Source organism: Phymastichus coffea, unplaced genomic scaffold, assembly GCF_024137745.1.
Source record: "Phymastichus coffea isolate CEN01 unplaced genomic scaffold, Cenicafe_Pcof_1.1 PCOF00098, whole genome shotgun sequence".
NCBI classification, from domain to species: domain Eukaryota; kingdom Metazoa; phylum Arthropoda; class Insecta; order Hymenoptera; family Eulophidae; genus Phymastichus; species Phymastichus coffea.
In genome coordinates, this window is record NW_026706909.1 from 180,477 (window position 1) to 196,193 (window position 15,717).

Consider the following 15,717-nt stretch of genomic DNA (forward strand, 5'->3'; position numbering starts at 1 on the left):
GTGAACGCGCGCCGGACAGTGCGGAAGGTTGCACCTACTTTTTTTTTTTCCTGCGCGGAGCGATCTAGAAACTTTTTTCGCGCGCGTCCTAAATATCTTGTCGTGTTTGAACCGTTCGATTCCGTGAAGAACGACGAGCGGGATGGATAATTTATGCAGGACTTGGCGCTGCGATTGTCCTGGAAATTTTTCGCACGGCGGAGAGAGAAAGAGAGGGAATTATCGACGCGCACGCCTGCCTCGAAATTGCGCAATGCGTAGAAGGAGATTCCCGTGTACATGCCCCCCTCGAGCAAGGTGTCACTGGCCTCATGCTCCCAATTCCGAAAGCGCGTTTTTCCTTCGGTTGTGTGCAGCGTGTCACGTTATTTTTAGGTCCTTCGGGCTTGGGATTTCCGCCTTCCTCGGCCTTTATTCCGGTTGCGCAGCTTTTATTTATCGATTTACTTGTTTTTCTCTCTCCCCCCCCCCACCCCCGGAATTCACGTCGATTTATTGTCGATAGATTATTGTTGTCGTCGTCGCAACGCTACCCTACCGACGGATGGGCTCCGAAAAATAACAACAGTCGCTGTTAAAGTAGCGAGAGAAGTTCAAATATACTACAAAAAAAGAAGTAAACGCGCTCACGGGTCTGACTTCCTCCTTTTTTTTCAGGAGCCGTACCGTTATTCCGTGAAACAAGTGGCAGCTTTTAGACACATAAGCCAAATTAGATTCAACTACGGCTCTTTGCATTGTTTACCGTTTGCTTTTATTTTCGACGCTCGTTGCGTCAGATTTTTCGCCTGAAAATTTGTCAGGTATTCTAATAAGACGCCGCGATTGACTGCCGAAAAAATGACGCTCGTCACACTCCGTTCGGCGGGTGGTTTTTTTCTTTCTTTTTTTCAAATTAACGTCACGACTCGATGAACGAAATTAACAAGATTTTTTTCCTGAAAAAAAAAACAATAAATACAAATTCTCGAGCAGTCAACAATGTTTGCAAAAGTTTGAACTTGACTTTTTCAAGTTCACTCTTATGCTGCGTGCGGGTGACATTCGCAAACTCGTCGACTCTTGACTCTCTTTCTCTTGCGCACAGTCGCGTGACAAACGTTGCAACATTTTTGAATGGAAAAAAGACAACATTAATGGGTTACTTAGTTTCCCGCACGCGAAAGGCATTGCGAGAGAGCAAAAAAGCAGCCTAATTGCACGAGCGAATTTTAATTGCGCTCGTAATTCGATTCACTCGAATCTTTACCTTGCCGAAGGAAAAAGAAAAAGAAAAAAAAAAAACAACAATAACAACAAAAAGAAAGGAGCAAGGAGGAGGAGGCAGGCGGGTAGAGCAGAGCGTCGGCGCGTTCGCTTTTCAAGACGATATTCCGAAGTCGAAAGTAATTTGTCGGCAGTGCGCGCGCGAGTCGTAAATTGGAAGCGCGCACTGCCGAAAGTACAAGTTCGATAATCGAGGGTCCGCCTCGCGCGCACGAGAAATTCCGCAGGCCGAAAATCGTCGTTCCGAGAACGATTCGCGGTCAGTAAACCCGCGCGCTCGTCCATCTCGTTTTTTCCTCCCTTCAGCGTCGCCTCTCGGATTTTGATTTTACTTTATGTCACGAGTGCACGCCGCGACGGGACGTATCGCGCGCCTCTCTCTCTCTCCGTCTCTGTCTCCTCGGACTTATCCGTTGGCTATCTCGCGCGTACACAATTATCGATATCGGCGCTTTGATACAATGCTGGTCACGTACTCGCTGATTCTCGCCGCCTTTTTTTTTTTTTTTTTTTTTTTTTTTTTCTTCCAGCTGACCTTGCCGCGTAACTCGTATTCCAAGATTACACGCCGACCTTTGACAAAATTAATTTTTTAATAACCTATGTCGTGCTGAATTAATGCGTGGTCAATCGTCGCTTCAATTTCGCGACTCCTTTTCGGAGGATGCCGGCCTTGAAATAAGGAAATTTCTTTTTACAGTTACTCGTTTCTGTTTCGCGAAAAAGCGCGGCGCCGATCGCGAACAATATGTCTTAGACTGACGGCACATCGACGGTGTCGCGGCCGCGGGCATCACTATAATATCCTCTGTAATTATGTTTTTCGACAGTTCTCGCTTGCGACGGTATTTGCGAGCGCCACACGTGAAATATCGCGTCGCATTGTTATCATGGGAGGTTGGAAAATTTTGAATACTATGAACAAAAAATGATAACGACAGCGTCATTAATTATTTATTAGTCGGTGGATTGAATATTGGAGTTACGAAATTGCTCTTAATTTTTGTTCGATTGAAAATAACGAACTCGATGCGGCGTTCCGTCGAATCCGTTGGTTGAAATTTGATAAATGTTAACGCGCGAGACAATGGACAAAATATTTTTTTACGAATTTTTCTTAAAAAATTCGTTGTCTGTTTGAAACTTTTACTCCAACGATCATGGCTTGTTATCTGCGTTCAATTTGATAAAAATTAAGGCTATCTTGGTTATTAAACTCGAAAATCTGATCTGCTCTAAAAGCAAAAAAAATAAAACAAACAAAGCAGAGCAAAAATTAATTTCGGTTGTTTTTCAACAAAACGAGCAAACGTGGATAAACGAAAAAAAGCGAGGAATAACGCTATCGTTATTATCATTTTCCACGGGTCGATAGGACGTTATCGACGCGCGCCTCCCAGAAAGGGAGAAAGATGAGGATGAAAATCGTCGAGCGCGCAGCTCGCCGAGATCGAAAGACAAACAAGCCGATATCGGAGGGGAAGAGCGATCGTGATTCTGATGGAGTTGCGCCGGACAGGTACGCGGCGGTATGTCGGTGTCACGCGCGAGCGCTCGGTTCGCCGGGGGCAGTGGCTCGACGCCGCGCGCCCCGCCTGACCCAGTTGCGCCGATCCGTCGGGCCCCGCGACGCGAGAACGCGGCTTCGGGCTTCGCGCGGATCCCCGCGGAGTTCAACGCCGCTTCGACTTGTGCGGCGAGGTCGTTCGGAGCGCGAGGAGCCACCAGTTTCACGATCCAAATCGGTGGAAGCCGCGCTCCCGTCGATCCCGTGGAATCCGTTGACGCGACGCACGTTATCCGACAGGGACCAGTTTGACTCTCGAAGCGACGGCCGATCGAAGGAATTTGGCTTTTCCAATGCGTCGGGGACTCTGGCACACTTCGCGTGGCACCGTATCGCCGGGATCTTCCCCTGGTGGACTGTCCAAGGAGGTTGCAGCGCAGACAAGCTTGCCCCGTAGAAAAGTTCGGCGATCGATCAACTTTTTCGAGCGCTCGAAACTTCTCTCGATGAAAAATAAAAAGAAAGCGCAGCATGCCAGTTGTAAGGGCGAAGAGCAGTGCCTCTGTCACGTGTCATCGGATGCAACAATAGAGAATAAATTACACTTGGCGTCTCCTTCCGCTCTTCAGTCATTCATTCCCCGCTTACGTCAAAGTTGAATTGCCTCGAATAACTGTGCAGCGCTGAATGTCGTCTTGAAAAAAAAAAAAAAAAAAAAAAAAAATCGCTTTATCATTTCTTAGAAGCTCCGAGACGTTTCGCACGCGCGCTTTCATGATCTCCATGTAAACAGGTTATTTGCAATTTGAGGATCTTACGTGTTCTCTCGGTGCACAAGCGTCACCTCGCTCGCGAGCGAGTTCTTTTTGACGGCGATGCAGAAAATTCGTTACAACGTCCACGATCCAGTTTTCGACGGAAATTCCGAAACTCAAGATCGTCTCTCCGCGCGTGGTTCAGTACCCCTTAAAAAATGCAAGTGGATTACGTTTGATTGTCGAGTTCCAGTTTTTCTCGTTAAATCCTCGAGTAAAAAAGTGGTTTTTCGGGACCAGATTCTTCATGCGAGCCCTGTGCATGTGCACCTTTTGGTTTCTTCCTCTTCTTCTTTTTATTACATCCATCTTTGGCCATGACATGCGCGTAATTTCTTTCCGGACACTCTCGAGGCACTTTTTCCTTATACGACAGCAACAATGCAAATAAGTCTCGTTTTTTCTTTTTTTTCTCGATCGTGGATGATGTTTACCTCGAAAAGAACTCTGTCACCTCGATGCGAAGTTGAACGATTGTTCGCGCTCTCATAATTTATTCCGACGCTGATCGCTTGCTTATAATTAATGTCTTTGAAAGAGACGAAATAATTTATTCCGGCAGTGATCGTTTGCTAATAATTAATGCCCTTGAAAGAGACGAAATAAATTTTGAAAGCGTATTTGAAAAACGCTTGCTCGGGAATGAAGTCCAAATGAAAATAGAACTTTTGGCAAAACGAAAAATAGCGAAAATATTACAGTTTAACGTCTTTTGCACGCTGCCACATGTATGCGTAATCAATTTGGACGCTTTAGAACAAGTCGAATGTAACAGTGAAAAATGTTTAAAATAGACAGTGTGAGCTCCCCGAGAATTTTAAGCGACTGGCGTTGTCGCCGCCATATCGCCGGGACCGAAACGTACGACGACTCATTATCGGCGCGTTTGATTGTCAACGAGGCGAGTGTTTTGTCGACGTTCCTTTGAGATGGAAATTGCGATGGATCGGTCGGGCGCGCGTCTGCGATTGCGCGATCGGACGAGCGTTGGCGCCACTTCCGAGCGATCGCCCCGACAAATGGCGCAATCGGGCATTATCGATCGGCGATTTCCGAGTACAATCGATCCCCGGCGAATAATCGGACTCTCGGCCAATTTGACGCTCAGGCGGCAAGCGGCGTTTTGCAATCCGTTCTGCGATCGGTCGGAAGCGCACGTGATTTGGGCGTGGACCGGGGGAGGGGGTTTCTATTCGCGCGCCAGAGTCGAGTTTTGAATTGCGTCAACCCGAAATAAAGGCTGCAAAGCTAGTCAAAGGTCACGAAAGCTATTCGGCTAGCTCATTCCTCAAAACGCCTTTTTCTTCTTCTTCTTCTTCTTCTTCTTCTTCTTCTTCTTCTTCTTCTTCTTCTTCTTCTTCTTCGTCTTCGTCTTCCTCTTCTTCTTCTCTTGAATTTTCAAGGTCTCGCTGGCGTTCGCCGAAGGTTGCATTTTTATGGCACAATTAGGAAGCCTCGAGGAAGGTTACCTCGGCGACTCGCGTACGCGGGCGCGCGAGAAGCGGCGGCGCGCGGGCGAAAATCCCCTCGGCCCTCGGGAAAGCGAGGCGCGGCCCGGGCGTAATTGGGTCGTCGGCGAGGAAAGAGGAGGCGCGCGAGCGCACGCCGAGGAGGAAGAAAGCGAGACGAGGCGACGAGGGAGAGCGATCAGCTGACCGGTCGGAGCGCCCAGACTCGCCGGCGAATCGCGGGCGGCGCGCGTCGGCCGCGGCGTGTCCTCGCGCGCGCGCGCGCGGGCGACTTCTGGCCGCGCAACGGCCGGTCTTGAAACTGGAAGACCCTGAACTTGACTGAGTCTTCCTTATAGGTCTCGGTGCTGCTCGCCTCGCCTCCTCTGCGGCCCGCGCGTGTCTGTGTACGTGCGCGCCGCCAAACAGGTGTGCGCCCGCGCGGCTCTATGTAAATACACGGGCGGCCAGCGCCGTCGGCTCCCACGGGCTCTCCTCATCGGCGAACAGTGACCGACGCCCGTAACCGAGACCGAAAGCGAAAGATCGAGCGCCGCGCTTTTTTCCTTTTCTCGGTCGTTTTTCTCTCTCCTTTTCCTCGCCTCTTCGCTTTTCGGGCCGCGGGGACGGGGAGCGCGCGTCGATGGCGTTGCGCAATACGCGGCGCGCTTTTCCACGCCACGAGCGCGTCCCCGACCAATCCGACGCTCTCCTCCGCGCCTCGTTCCTCTGTCTCTCTCTTCTCGCGCGAGTCGCGCGTTCAATGGCGCGCTCCGAAGCGGGCCGAGTCGCGTGAATGGGCGCCGCTCCGATTCTCCGGTGAAAAATCGCTCGCCGCTCGCCGTTCCGAGCTCCAATTTTTTTGCGCGCAGCCCGTAGTGAGAGCCGCGTGTTCGATCCGACGCCAGCGAGAAGCGTAATCTCACATATCCACCGCTTTATCCCAAAGATATACGTTGGATCGTTGGAAGCAGGCTGTAAAGTGGTATCCTCGTTCCCCTTTTTGTACAGGCGTAAAAAGAGAAAAAGAATAAAAAAGAACAAAAGAAGAAAAAAAAAACAAAAAAAACAGAAGAAATCCTGACATAACGAGATGAAGTAACTTTTTTATCTCCGCATCGACGAAGCGTTCGACCATTCGAAAGTAGACCGTACAAATTTTTTTTCTCTCCGTCGATTATCATATTATCCTTCATTTGTTCGTTGACCGCAAATTAGCGATGATCAAAAATCCTCCTTTTTTTTTCCTTTCTTCAACTCTATTTTGGTTGCTTTTTTTTGTTTCCCTTTTGCCTCCGTCAGAGGATAGCGCTATCGTTCACAACACCAATCCTACGAGGCTATCGACCCGCGACACGTCTGGTCAGTAAACTTTCGAGCGTTTTGACAACGCAAAAGAGAAAACGAACGAGGAAAACCCAATCGGCTCGATGGAAGAGTGCAGCGGCGAGAGGAAGGAGCGTGCGCACAAGTGAAAACCCGTAGGCGCGCGGCATCGAGGCGACGGAGCTCGGTCGGGCAACACGGGAGAGACCCGGTCGAGAGACGGTGTCGTCCGAACTCCTTCTCGGCTGCCGGCACCTCGCGCGGGATCGGCTGGCCTTCTCTTGATCCCGTCGCGGCCGCCCACGCGAACGACAACTCTTTTCGTCGCTGCGTTCGGCCGAAGATGCGAGTCCGGTTGAATAAAGGAATAAAACGAAAAACAACGGAAAAAAAAAAAGTGACGATGACTCACGCCGGACACATCCGTTTGACTATACTGCAGCAGCCGCGCGTATATTCACAGTTTGTTTCCGTGAATGTCGTTGCCCTCGTCGCGAGTTCCCTGTAAAGCGCGACAGCGTACTCGGCCTCGTCTCCGACGTGGGCCGAACGAAACCGCTGGTCGCGCGGCTGCAACTCGGGATTCGATCGACATGTCCAGTGGGAAGCGGCTTTGAATCTGCCGACGCAACTTTCGCTCGGTCGCGATGTCAAGGAACTCGGGCGCGCGAAAAAACTGATTTTTCCTCCCGCGGAGCGGCGAATTCGGAGACGGGACCGCGGTGACGGACCAACGTCGGAGGGGACTCGCGCTCGCGAGAACGATTCCCAACGTTGCTCCGACGATCGAAGGAGAAAAAGAGAAAAAGTCGCTTTCCCTAGGCGGCGCGCGGCCAAGTCGACGCGCAAACGCAGAGTGACGAATCCCTTTCGAGCGAGCAGCATGGAAACAAGAGAGCCGCCGAGTCAGCTTTGTCCCAGTGACGAGCGGACGATTCGCTCACCTATAAAGCGTCGCAACCGAGCAACCGGACACCCCCGCGCGCGCCGACCTTCGCCGACTGTAGGGAAATCGGGCTTATCGCTGGCCAAAGCGAAAGCCGATACGGTCGGACGAGTCGACGCCCACGCGCGAACGCGCTTCCGCGCGAGCGACGCGCCAAGTCCCGCGGTGCTCGCGCGCGATCGGAAAACCAGGGGCAGGGACTGTCCGGCCACGTCACGATCGCGCGACGCAGAACTCGATTCTTCTCGCTCGGCGACGCGGATTTCGCAAGCGCGCTGCAAAAAAGCTCGAGCGCGGCAGGCCGCGCCGTCGCCGCCGCCGCCGCCGCCTCGGCTTTTCTCAGGCGCGCCGAAGAGTCTGGAAGTTTCAGTTAGAAAGTCGGTGCGCGGCGAAAACGACGACGACGCGCGGGGACTTTGCCTTGGTTTTGCCAGTCCTTTTCGTTTTTCCTTGGCTCTGTCGCGCGCGCGCGTACGTTCGTTCGCTTCGTCGCCCTCGTCGTCCGAGCCGATCCTCCGCGCCGGCGTGCACGGCTCTCTCGAGGAGCGCCCGCGAGAGAGGCGGCGCCCGCGCCGGCGCGCGATTGTCCGTTTGAAAAATGCCAAACGATCTCGAGCGGCGCGCGCGTCCAATCGCTCGCGTGAAAGTTCGGACACGCCAAGTTCGCGCGCGCGCGCGATTTCTCGAGGTGGCGAAATCGCCACCGCCGACACGGCCGAGCGAGCGCCGTTTTGCATCCCCGCGAGACGTATTAATCACGATCCGCGACACGCTCGCCTCGCGGATTCGAGGCGATAGCGCGCGCGCCAATTGCCGCCTCGGCTGTTTCCAAGACACAACGGGCTCTCTCTCTCTCTCTCTCTCTCTCTCTCGCTCTTGCTCTCCCTCTCTCTCGGGCGCGCTCGCTGTTCCCTGTCGTCGCAATCGCGAGTCCAGATGGCTTTTCCAACCGGCGCGAGTCGCGTGTTGGCGCGCGTGCGTCGGGTCTCGTGCTTATTCTCGATTCGATAGCGCGCGCGCGCGCGACTCGCGCCGCGCGGTCGGGGGAGGGGAGGGGAGACCCTAACGGCGCGAGAGCGATCATCGCGCCTTCTCTTCGCTATTTTCTCGCTCGTCGCGTTTGCGTCACCATGGGTCGCGAGGCGCTCCGCGTCACGTGAACGGCGCGCGTCGCGTGCGCGAGGGTCTCGACGACGGCTCCGCGCGAGTCTGCGGCCTTGCGCGGCTTGAATTCCTCGCCGCTCGGCCGCGGACAATTTGCATATTCCCACAAAAGAGCGCGCGCTCCGCCGTCGATTTTCCAGGCGTATCGAAATCGCTGGAAACCGCGGCACGTGCCGTCCGCGCTCAGCGTCCCTCTCTTTCTCTCTATGCCCGCTGCGCGCGCTTGTTTTTCGACAGTGCTGATGAGCATCGCCTTTTTTTCCGCGCGCGACTTTTCGTCGGATTCCTCGTGAGTCGCGATCGCGGTCTCGCGGCGCGTATCAGCGAAATTCCTCGCCTCCGATCGCTCGGCCGAAATCACGCTTCTCGCGCTCCGGTAAGGGTTGATCGAGATCGCGCGCCCCTCGAGCTACCTAGCGCGGTGCCGAAGAACCAGGCGATCGGCCACTCTTTGTCGGCGTCACCGTCCGAAGGCCGACGCAACGAAATTTTTCACGGCCAGTATAAATTATCGCCTCTTTGGAAATCAGCATCTGGATCGGATCACCGGCGAACCGATCACACGAAAACGCGCGGCGGTACGCGGCCAGCCGTGACAATGTTCATTTCTTCTTGCTTTTTTCCCGATCCAAGATTGCCCAACGCTCGTCGCAGCCGAGCTTCTGGCCTCCGTCGACGAGGCTGCCGCTCACCCTCGCGACCCTCACGGCCCGCGCGAGAAGGAAGCGCGGCCGCGGAGGAAATTTCACGAGCGCGGGTAAAAAATCGGCGGTGGGTACGATCTAACGGTACCGGCGCCTTTTTGCGTCTATCGCGGCGAGGAGCTGCGGCTGCTCTCTCTCTCTCTCTCTCTCTCTCTCTCTCTCTCTCTCTCTCTCTCTCTCTCGCTCTCTCTCTCTCTCTCTCTCTCTCTCTCTCTCCCGCTCTCTCTCCCCCGTGCGCGCGAGCGTTCGGCAGCAGTTGGTCGGTGTGTCTCTCCTTGCCCCCTCCCCGTGTCGCGATGTCAAGTTGCTGCAGCGCCACCGCCGCCGCCGCCGCCGCCGCCGCCGTCGCCGCCGCCGTCGAGCCGCCGCTGCTCGCTCTCCTTTTTCTTCCCTCCCGGCGTATAAGCGGCGCGAGTCGACAGACCGAGGTGTACTCGCGCTGCTCGTTGTCCGAGCTCGAGGAGTCCTGCGCCCGTGTGTTGACAGCCGCACTGCCGCGTGAACAACGTTCGCAGCGCACACGCACGCCCTTGCGCTCGCGAGCCCGTCGCCTGCGACCAGTGCCAATCTACCGAAAGAGGGTGCGAACTCGCCTCGCCCTCGCTCGCACTTTCCCAGGCCGTCCGCCCGTCCGCCCGTCCGTCTGCCCTAAGACGAGTCGTCCCGGAGGTAAGTTGACTTTGCTCTCGCGGCCAACCGAGCGCCGACTGGAGGCGTCGTGCCCCGCGACGCAGCTTCGACGAAGAAACGCATCCGCGTTCCGCGCGCGCGCCCGCTCGCGCCGCTCGTAAACAGCGCCCGCGTGTTTTGTCAATTTTCCTCGGCGCGGCCGCGGGCGCGATGAGAAGCGACGAAAACGCCAAGGAAAAAAGGAGGAAAAAAATAAGAAAGAAAGAAGAAAAAAAAAGAAAAAAAGAAATAAAGGAAAAAAAAAAAAAAAAAAAAAAAAGGCGCACGCGAAATAAAATAAAGCGAAAGCACGAGAAAGAAGGAATTAGACGCGCGCGCGGAATTCGATTTGCTTTCGACGCGCTTTATCGAGGACTGACTAAACAAAAATTCTTCCTACAAGTGCGCGTGTCAAGGAAAATTTTTAGCCTCTCGTCGGCTCTTCCGCTTTCGCGTTCCCGTAAGCACTTTGAGGAGCCGTCGAACGGTCACCTAATTTTTGCACTCTGCGTCGCAGGCGAAAAGAGCAGCGAGAGAGAATACCGGAATCGGCGCGTCGGCCGCTCGGCAAAAGCTCGCCGGGCGCTCGAGGGAAGCTCGACACTGCCGCCGTCCTTGAGCTTGACCTTGTGGCCGCTCAACAGGAGAGCAAGGCAGAGGGGCATGGCGGCGTTCTGGTTGCTGTTCTGCTGCGTGGCGGTGCTGTCGGTGGCGTTGGCGTTCACCTCCAAGCTGACCAGCCGCGTGGAGGCTTTCGTGGTGCGCAAGCTCAGGCGCGGAAAGTCGGCGGCGGTGAGCGCCGAGGCGAAGAAGAGCCTGAGAGGGCCCAAGCCCTTCCCCGTGATCGGCAGCCTGCACAAGCTGGACAATCCCGGCGGGCCGTTCAAGGCCTTCACCACCATGGCCAAGCAGTACGGCGACATCTACGAGATCCAGCTGGGCGTGTGCAAGTGCGTGGTCGTCAGCAGCTACAGCCTCGCCAAGGAGGTGCTCATCGCCAAGGGCAGCCACTTCGGCGGCCGGCCGGACTTCCTCAGGTTTCACCAGCTCTTCGGCGGCGATCGCAACAACTGTGAGTACCGGTCTCCCGGGCGTCCTTCGGGCCCGCGCTTCCTGCTCCGCCGCCGCTAAAAATAACGCCGCCCGGTCCGCGCCGCGGGACCGTGGGGGATCCGCGTCCTTAAGCGGCGCCGCGCTCAATGAAAACCGCCCGCGAGGCTCTCTTCCTGCTCGTCGCGGCCGATTCACAAATCCGCCGAGCGCTAAAAATAGCCTCGCGAGTTCGCGCGTTACGCGCCGCCGAGCCGAGCGGCTTTGGCAATGACCCAATTCTTCGACCTGTCGCGCGTCGCGCCGCGCCGGGAGAAGGGCTGCGGCGGAAAAAAACCTCGGCGCGCCCGGCCGCCGTCGGGAGGAAAGCTCGCCGCCGCGGGCGCGCGCCCACGCCGATGTTCCCCCTCCCCCCCACCCCGAGCCGCTCGCCGGAACGCCGCGGAGCGCGAGTTTCTAGAGCACGAATCCCGGGGCGACCTTAGCGTGACACCCGTGCCGCTCTGCGCTCTATCCGTCTCCTTTCGAGCGACTTCTTCCTCGCCTCCGCGAGTTCCATCCTCGAGATCGAGCGGCGATCGATGCGCGGCGAAACGAATGACCAGTCGCGCCAAGCGATCTTTTCTCTCTCTCTCACCTTTCCTTTCATTTTATCATAACCGCACGCGCGCACATTCTAATTGAACAAGCTCAAGAGCACAGCCGCGCATGCGACATTCGATACGAAATCTAGCAACAAGGGTCTCATTTTTCCAGCAGTCGCGCGCGCACGGACACGGCCGGCCGGGGAGGGGGGTGCCCGTCGAGGAGGAAAGAGAAATAATAAAAAGAGAATCGAAACGTGACGTTGAGAGAAATGAGCGCTATGTCGCAACGAGTTTCATCAGTTTAGGCCGCAAGTGAAACACACACACGCGGGCGCGCGCGCACACACACACGAAAGTAATCCCGTGGTCGTGGCGTGTAGGCTAAAAAAAAAAAAATGCACGTATACCGCAATACAACACACGCACGCGCGGGTAAACAAATTACAGTTACGCGCACTTTCCATTGCTACTAGACGGATGAAAGCAGCAGCGAGAGGGGAAAACCGATTTTTCGTGCCCTGAAAAATATAGGCCTGAATCGCGCGCGCGAGAAAGGCACGCGAGAGAGAGAGAGAGAGAGAGAGACTTAGACGATTCTGGATCTTACTGTTATTTTCATCTTACCCGCGGCGGCGCGCGGCAACGAGCGCAATCGTCGGCGCCGATCTAGATTAACGGTATACCGCTCATGCACGACGCAGAGAAAGAACGCGCGCAAATTTACGAATCGGTTTTTTTTTTCTTTTTCTTCGCTGTTCGCCTCTGGAAGAAAGTCACATACCAGGACACACGCGAGCACCCGACAAATCATCTCTGTCTCTCTCTCTCTCTCTCTCGACTTTTGCGCGAAAAGAAAAAAGGAATCGAGTTTTTTTCCACCTCTCTTTCGAATCCTTGCTTTGCGCGACTTGTAGATTAGACGCGTCTGGTCGCTTCATTTGGTAGTTTAGTAGCCTAGACGACGATTATCATTACCGTCGTCAACGAGGCGATCGTAAAATTTCGGATCTCCATCTTTTCCCGTTGAAGGTCAATAATTCGTATGTATAACGATTGTTAGATAATTTTGACCCATTTTCGTACTTTCGATGGAGAAGAGAGAGAGAGAGGGGGGGGGGGGGCAGAGAGAGAGAGAGAGAGAGAGAAAAACGAATCGTGAGTCAGGCAGGTTTAACGATCTTTCGACCGGTTACGTAAATGAAGCGAGCGAGAAGACCGGTTAACTTTTAATTTTTAATTCCTAGTTACGACTCGTCGAAATCTTGTGGCTCGATACACAGGTACGCACGCGCACACTTGGAGAAGCTCAATTGAATTTTCGGTTATACGCTCAAAGTCAAGGCTTCCTCTCTCTCTCTCTCTCTCTCTCTCTCTCTCTCTCTCTCTCTCTCTCTCTCTCTCTCTATTTACACTCGCACGTCTATTCGCTTACCCAACGATCTTAGAATGCGGAACGGCGACGGCGATGATGAGTTTCGGGTCAAGTTCAAACCACCGCTAATCGCGTTATCCAATCTATCGATTTGCATATTTTTCACAGGCCGCTCGCGGGTAAATACAAAGCTTTCTCGACGATTACCGCGTTGGGCTCCTCGTTCTCCACGTGGAATCGTTAAGCAGCTCTTTTGTCCTTGTTATCTTTTTGTTTGGCGTCGTCTCTCTTTTTGTTTTCGGCGCGCGAGCAGAAAATTGCCAACTGGAACGATCGCGCTCTCCCGCGCGCCGCTGACTCGTCCGTGTGATTTCAGCTCTGGCCTTGTGCGACTGGTCGGACTTGCAGCGCAAGCGCCGCTCGATCGCCCGCAGCTTCTGCTCGCCCCGAGGTGGCAGCTCCCAGCTGTCGGAGCTGTCGAGAGTCGCGGTCGACGAGATGCGGCGCTTCCACGAGCTGCTGAACGCCGACGCCGCGATCCGCGAGGGCCAGTCGCCGGTGAAGCCGCTGATACTCACCGCCATCGGCAACATGTTCACCCAGTACATGTGCTCGACGCGCTTCGGCTACGAGGACGACCAGTTCAACAAGGTGGTGCGCACCTTCGACGAGATCTTCTGGGACATCAACCAGGGCTACGCCGTGGACTTCCTGCCCTGGCTGAAGATCCTCTACACCGGCCACCTGAACCGCATGAACGAGTGGGCCGACTACATCCGCAGCTTCATCCTGAAGGAGATCATCGAGCCACGCAGGGCCACGCTGGACCTGGAGACCGGAGTGCCCCGGGACTTCACCGACGCGCTGCTGTTCTACCTGGAGAGCGACCAGCCCGAGTTGTCCTGGCAGCACATCCTGTTCGAGCTGGAGGACTTCCTCGGCGGCCACTCGGCCATCGGCAATCTGGTCATGATGGTGCTGTCCAACGTGGTCTCGCACCCGGGCGTCCAGAGGCGGATCCAGCAGGAGTGCGACGACGTGCTGCGGGACAAGCTGCTGCCCAGGGGCGTCGAGCACATCACCCTGGACGAGCGGCAAGACCTGCCCTACACGGAGGCGACCATCTGGGAGACGCTCAGAGTGTCCAGCTCGCCGATCGTGCCGCATGTGTCCACCTGCGACACCGACATCGCCGGCTATTCCGTGGCCAAGGACACCGTGGTCTTCGTCAACAACTACGACCTGAACCTGGGCGAGTCGTACTGGGGCGCCGACGCCAAGCAGTTCCGGCCGGAGAGGTTCGTCAAGCAGGTGGCCGGCGTCTCGCGAGTGGTCAGACCCGAGCACTTCGTGCCGTTCTCCACCGGCAAGAGGACGTGCATAGGCCAGAGGCTCGTGCAGGGCTTTGCCTTCGTCATGGTCACGTCGCTGCTGTCCAAGTTCGACGTGTCGACGCCGCCGGGCGTCGACGTCGCGCAGTTCATCAAGCCGAGCTGCGTGGCCGTGCCGCCGGACTGTTTTCACCTGACTTTTACGCCGCGAGACACCAGCCGGAAGTAATGCCGCGCAAACGCGCGATGCAGGCAGCCTTGGAAGACAAGCAAAACATCTCTCTCTCTCTCTCTCTCTCTCTCTCTCTCTCTCTCTCTTCTTCCTCCTCGCGCTGCAATTCATCAATCCCGCAGACGACAAGGTGTTGAAGGTAGAATGATGTACGCCACGCTGACGCGTTGTACTGTTGTCCCAAGTGACTATATTTAGATTTCGCGACTCTCCGTCTTCTTCTTTTTCTTCTTCTTCTTATTCGTTTTCTTCTTTACTTCTTCTTCTTCTTCTTCTTCTTCTTCTTCTTCTTCTTTCGACGACGAATTCGTAATATCGAGCTTAGGGGGAGAATCGACGCGACATTGCTGCTCCTCTCTCTCTCTCTCTTATTGGTCCGGATGTCGCGCTGACTTCCTCGGTTATTCTTTGAGAAAGAGAGAGAGAGAGAAAAGGAGAGAGCTTCGAATATTAATTTGTAGTATAGTTGTTAAATGAAAAATTCGGCAAGACTATTAGATGCGTAAGTATACATGAGTTTTATTTAAATAGAGATGAAGAAGCGTTTCGCTTCGAATATGTGAGACCTTTAATATTAACTATTTAATTGTACTTTGTGTATTTCGCGTTGACCTTCGAAACGGGTTTCGATGAAGCTACACACACATGTGTGTGTGTGTGTGCGTGCGTGCGCGTGTGTGTATGTGTGTGTGTATGTGTGTGTGCGTTTTCTCTTCTCCAAATTTTATCTCAAGGGGGATATATGTATTTCGACTGTTAATTTCGCGTTTCTTCTCGCTCCTCGCCGCGTATGGCTTTGCGACCGAAGACGAGAGTGAGTCCTTCTTTTTGCTGTATCCTTACGAAAAATGTAGACTTTATACGCTCATCGTAGATGATTTACCCGACAAGACTGATTGTCATTATAATGTAGATGCGTTTTAATTATATGTCGCTGGAAGTTTCTTCTCTTCGCCGCACGTAGAGAGATAATCTTCGAATTCGATTGTAATGAGAAAAACCTCGGCGTGGTTTTCTTTTTCTCTCGTCGTCATAAGCAGCTTTTTTGTTCTCGTCCGAGGAGCAGCATATCCTCGAGGCACACATCGCAAATCGTATGAGAGAGTCATGTGCCCATCTATTGAACAATCGACACTTACTTTTAAGAATAAAAATCACACATGTATAATGTCTATATAAGCTAAGCATCGTCGTCATTATTATCGCGTAAGCATCGTCAAATTTTTGCTCTGTAAATACAACCAAATTATAATTGTCACATATAGTTAGATATAGCACGAACATATTTTTATGAATAAAA

The 15,717-nt window shown here is 54.0% G+C and overlaps 1 protein-coding gene across 2 annotated transcripts; it reads left to right on the plus strand.

Annotated features, from left to right (window-relative positions):
- Positions 1–9,607: 9,607 nt before the first annotated feature.
- Positions 9,608–15,687, plus strand: LOC131669926 (cytochrome P450 307a1-like). 2 transcript variants are annotated; one of them, XM_058945145.1, is made up of 3 exons: positions 9,608–9,845; positions 10,363–10,917; positions 13,231–15,687. In XM_058945145.1, exons 2-3 carry the CDS (start codon positions 10,509–10,511, stop codon positions 14,412–14,414), a joined length of 1,593 nt encoding a protein of 530 aa, XP_058801128.1. In that variant the 5' UTR covers positions 9,608–9,845; positions 10,363–10,508; the 3' UTR covers positions 14,415–15,687. The 2 variants fall into 2 exon arrangements, with proteins under 2 accessions (XP_058801128.1, XP_058801129.1); XM_058945146.1 differs by having other exon boundaries at positions 10,490–10,917.
- The last annotated feature ends 30 nt before the right edge of the window (positions 15,688–15,717 follow it).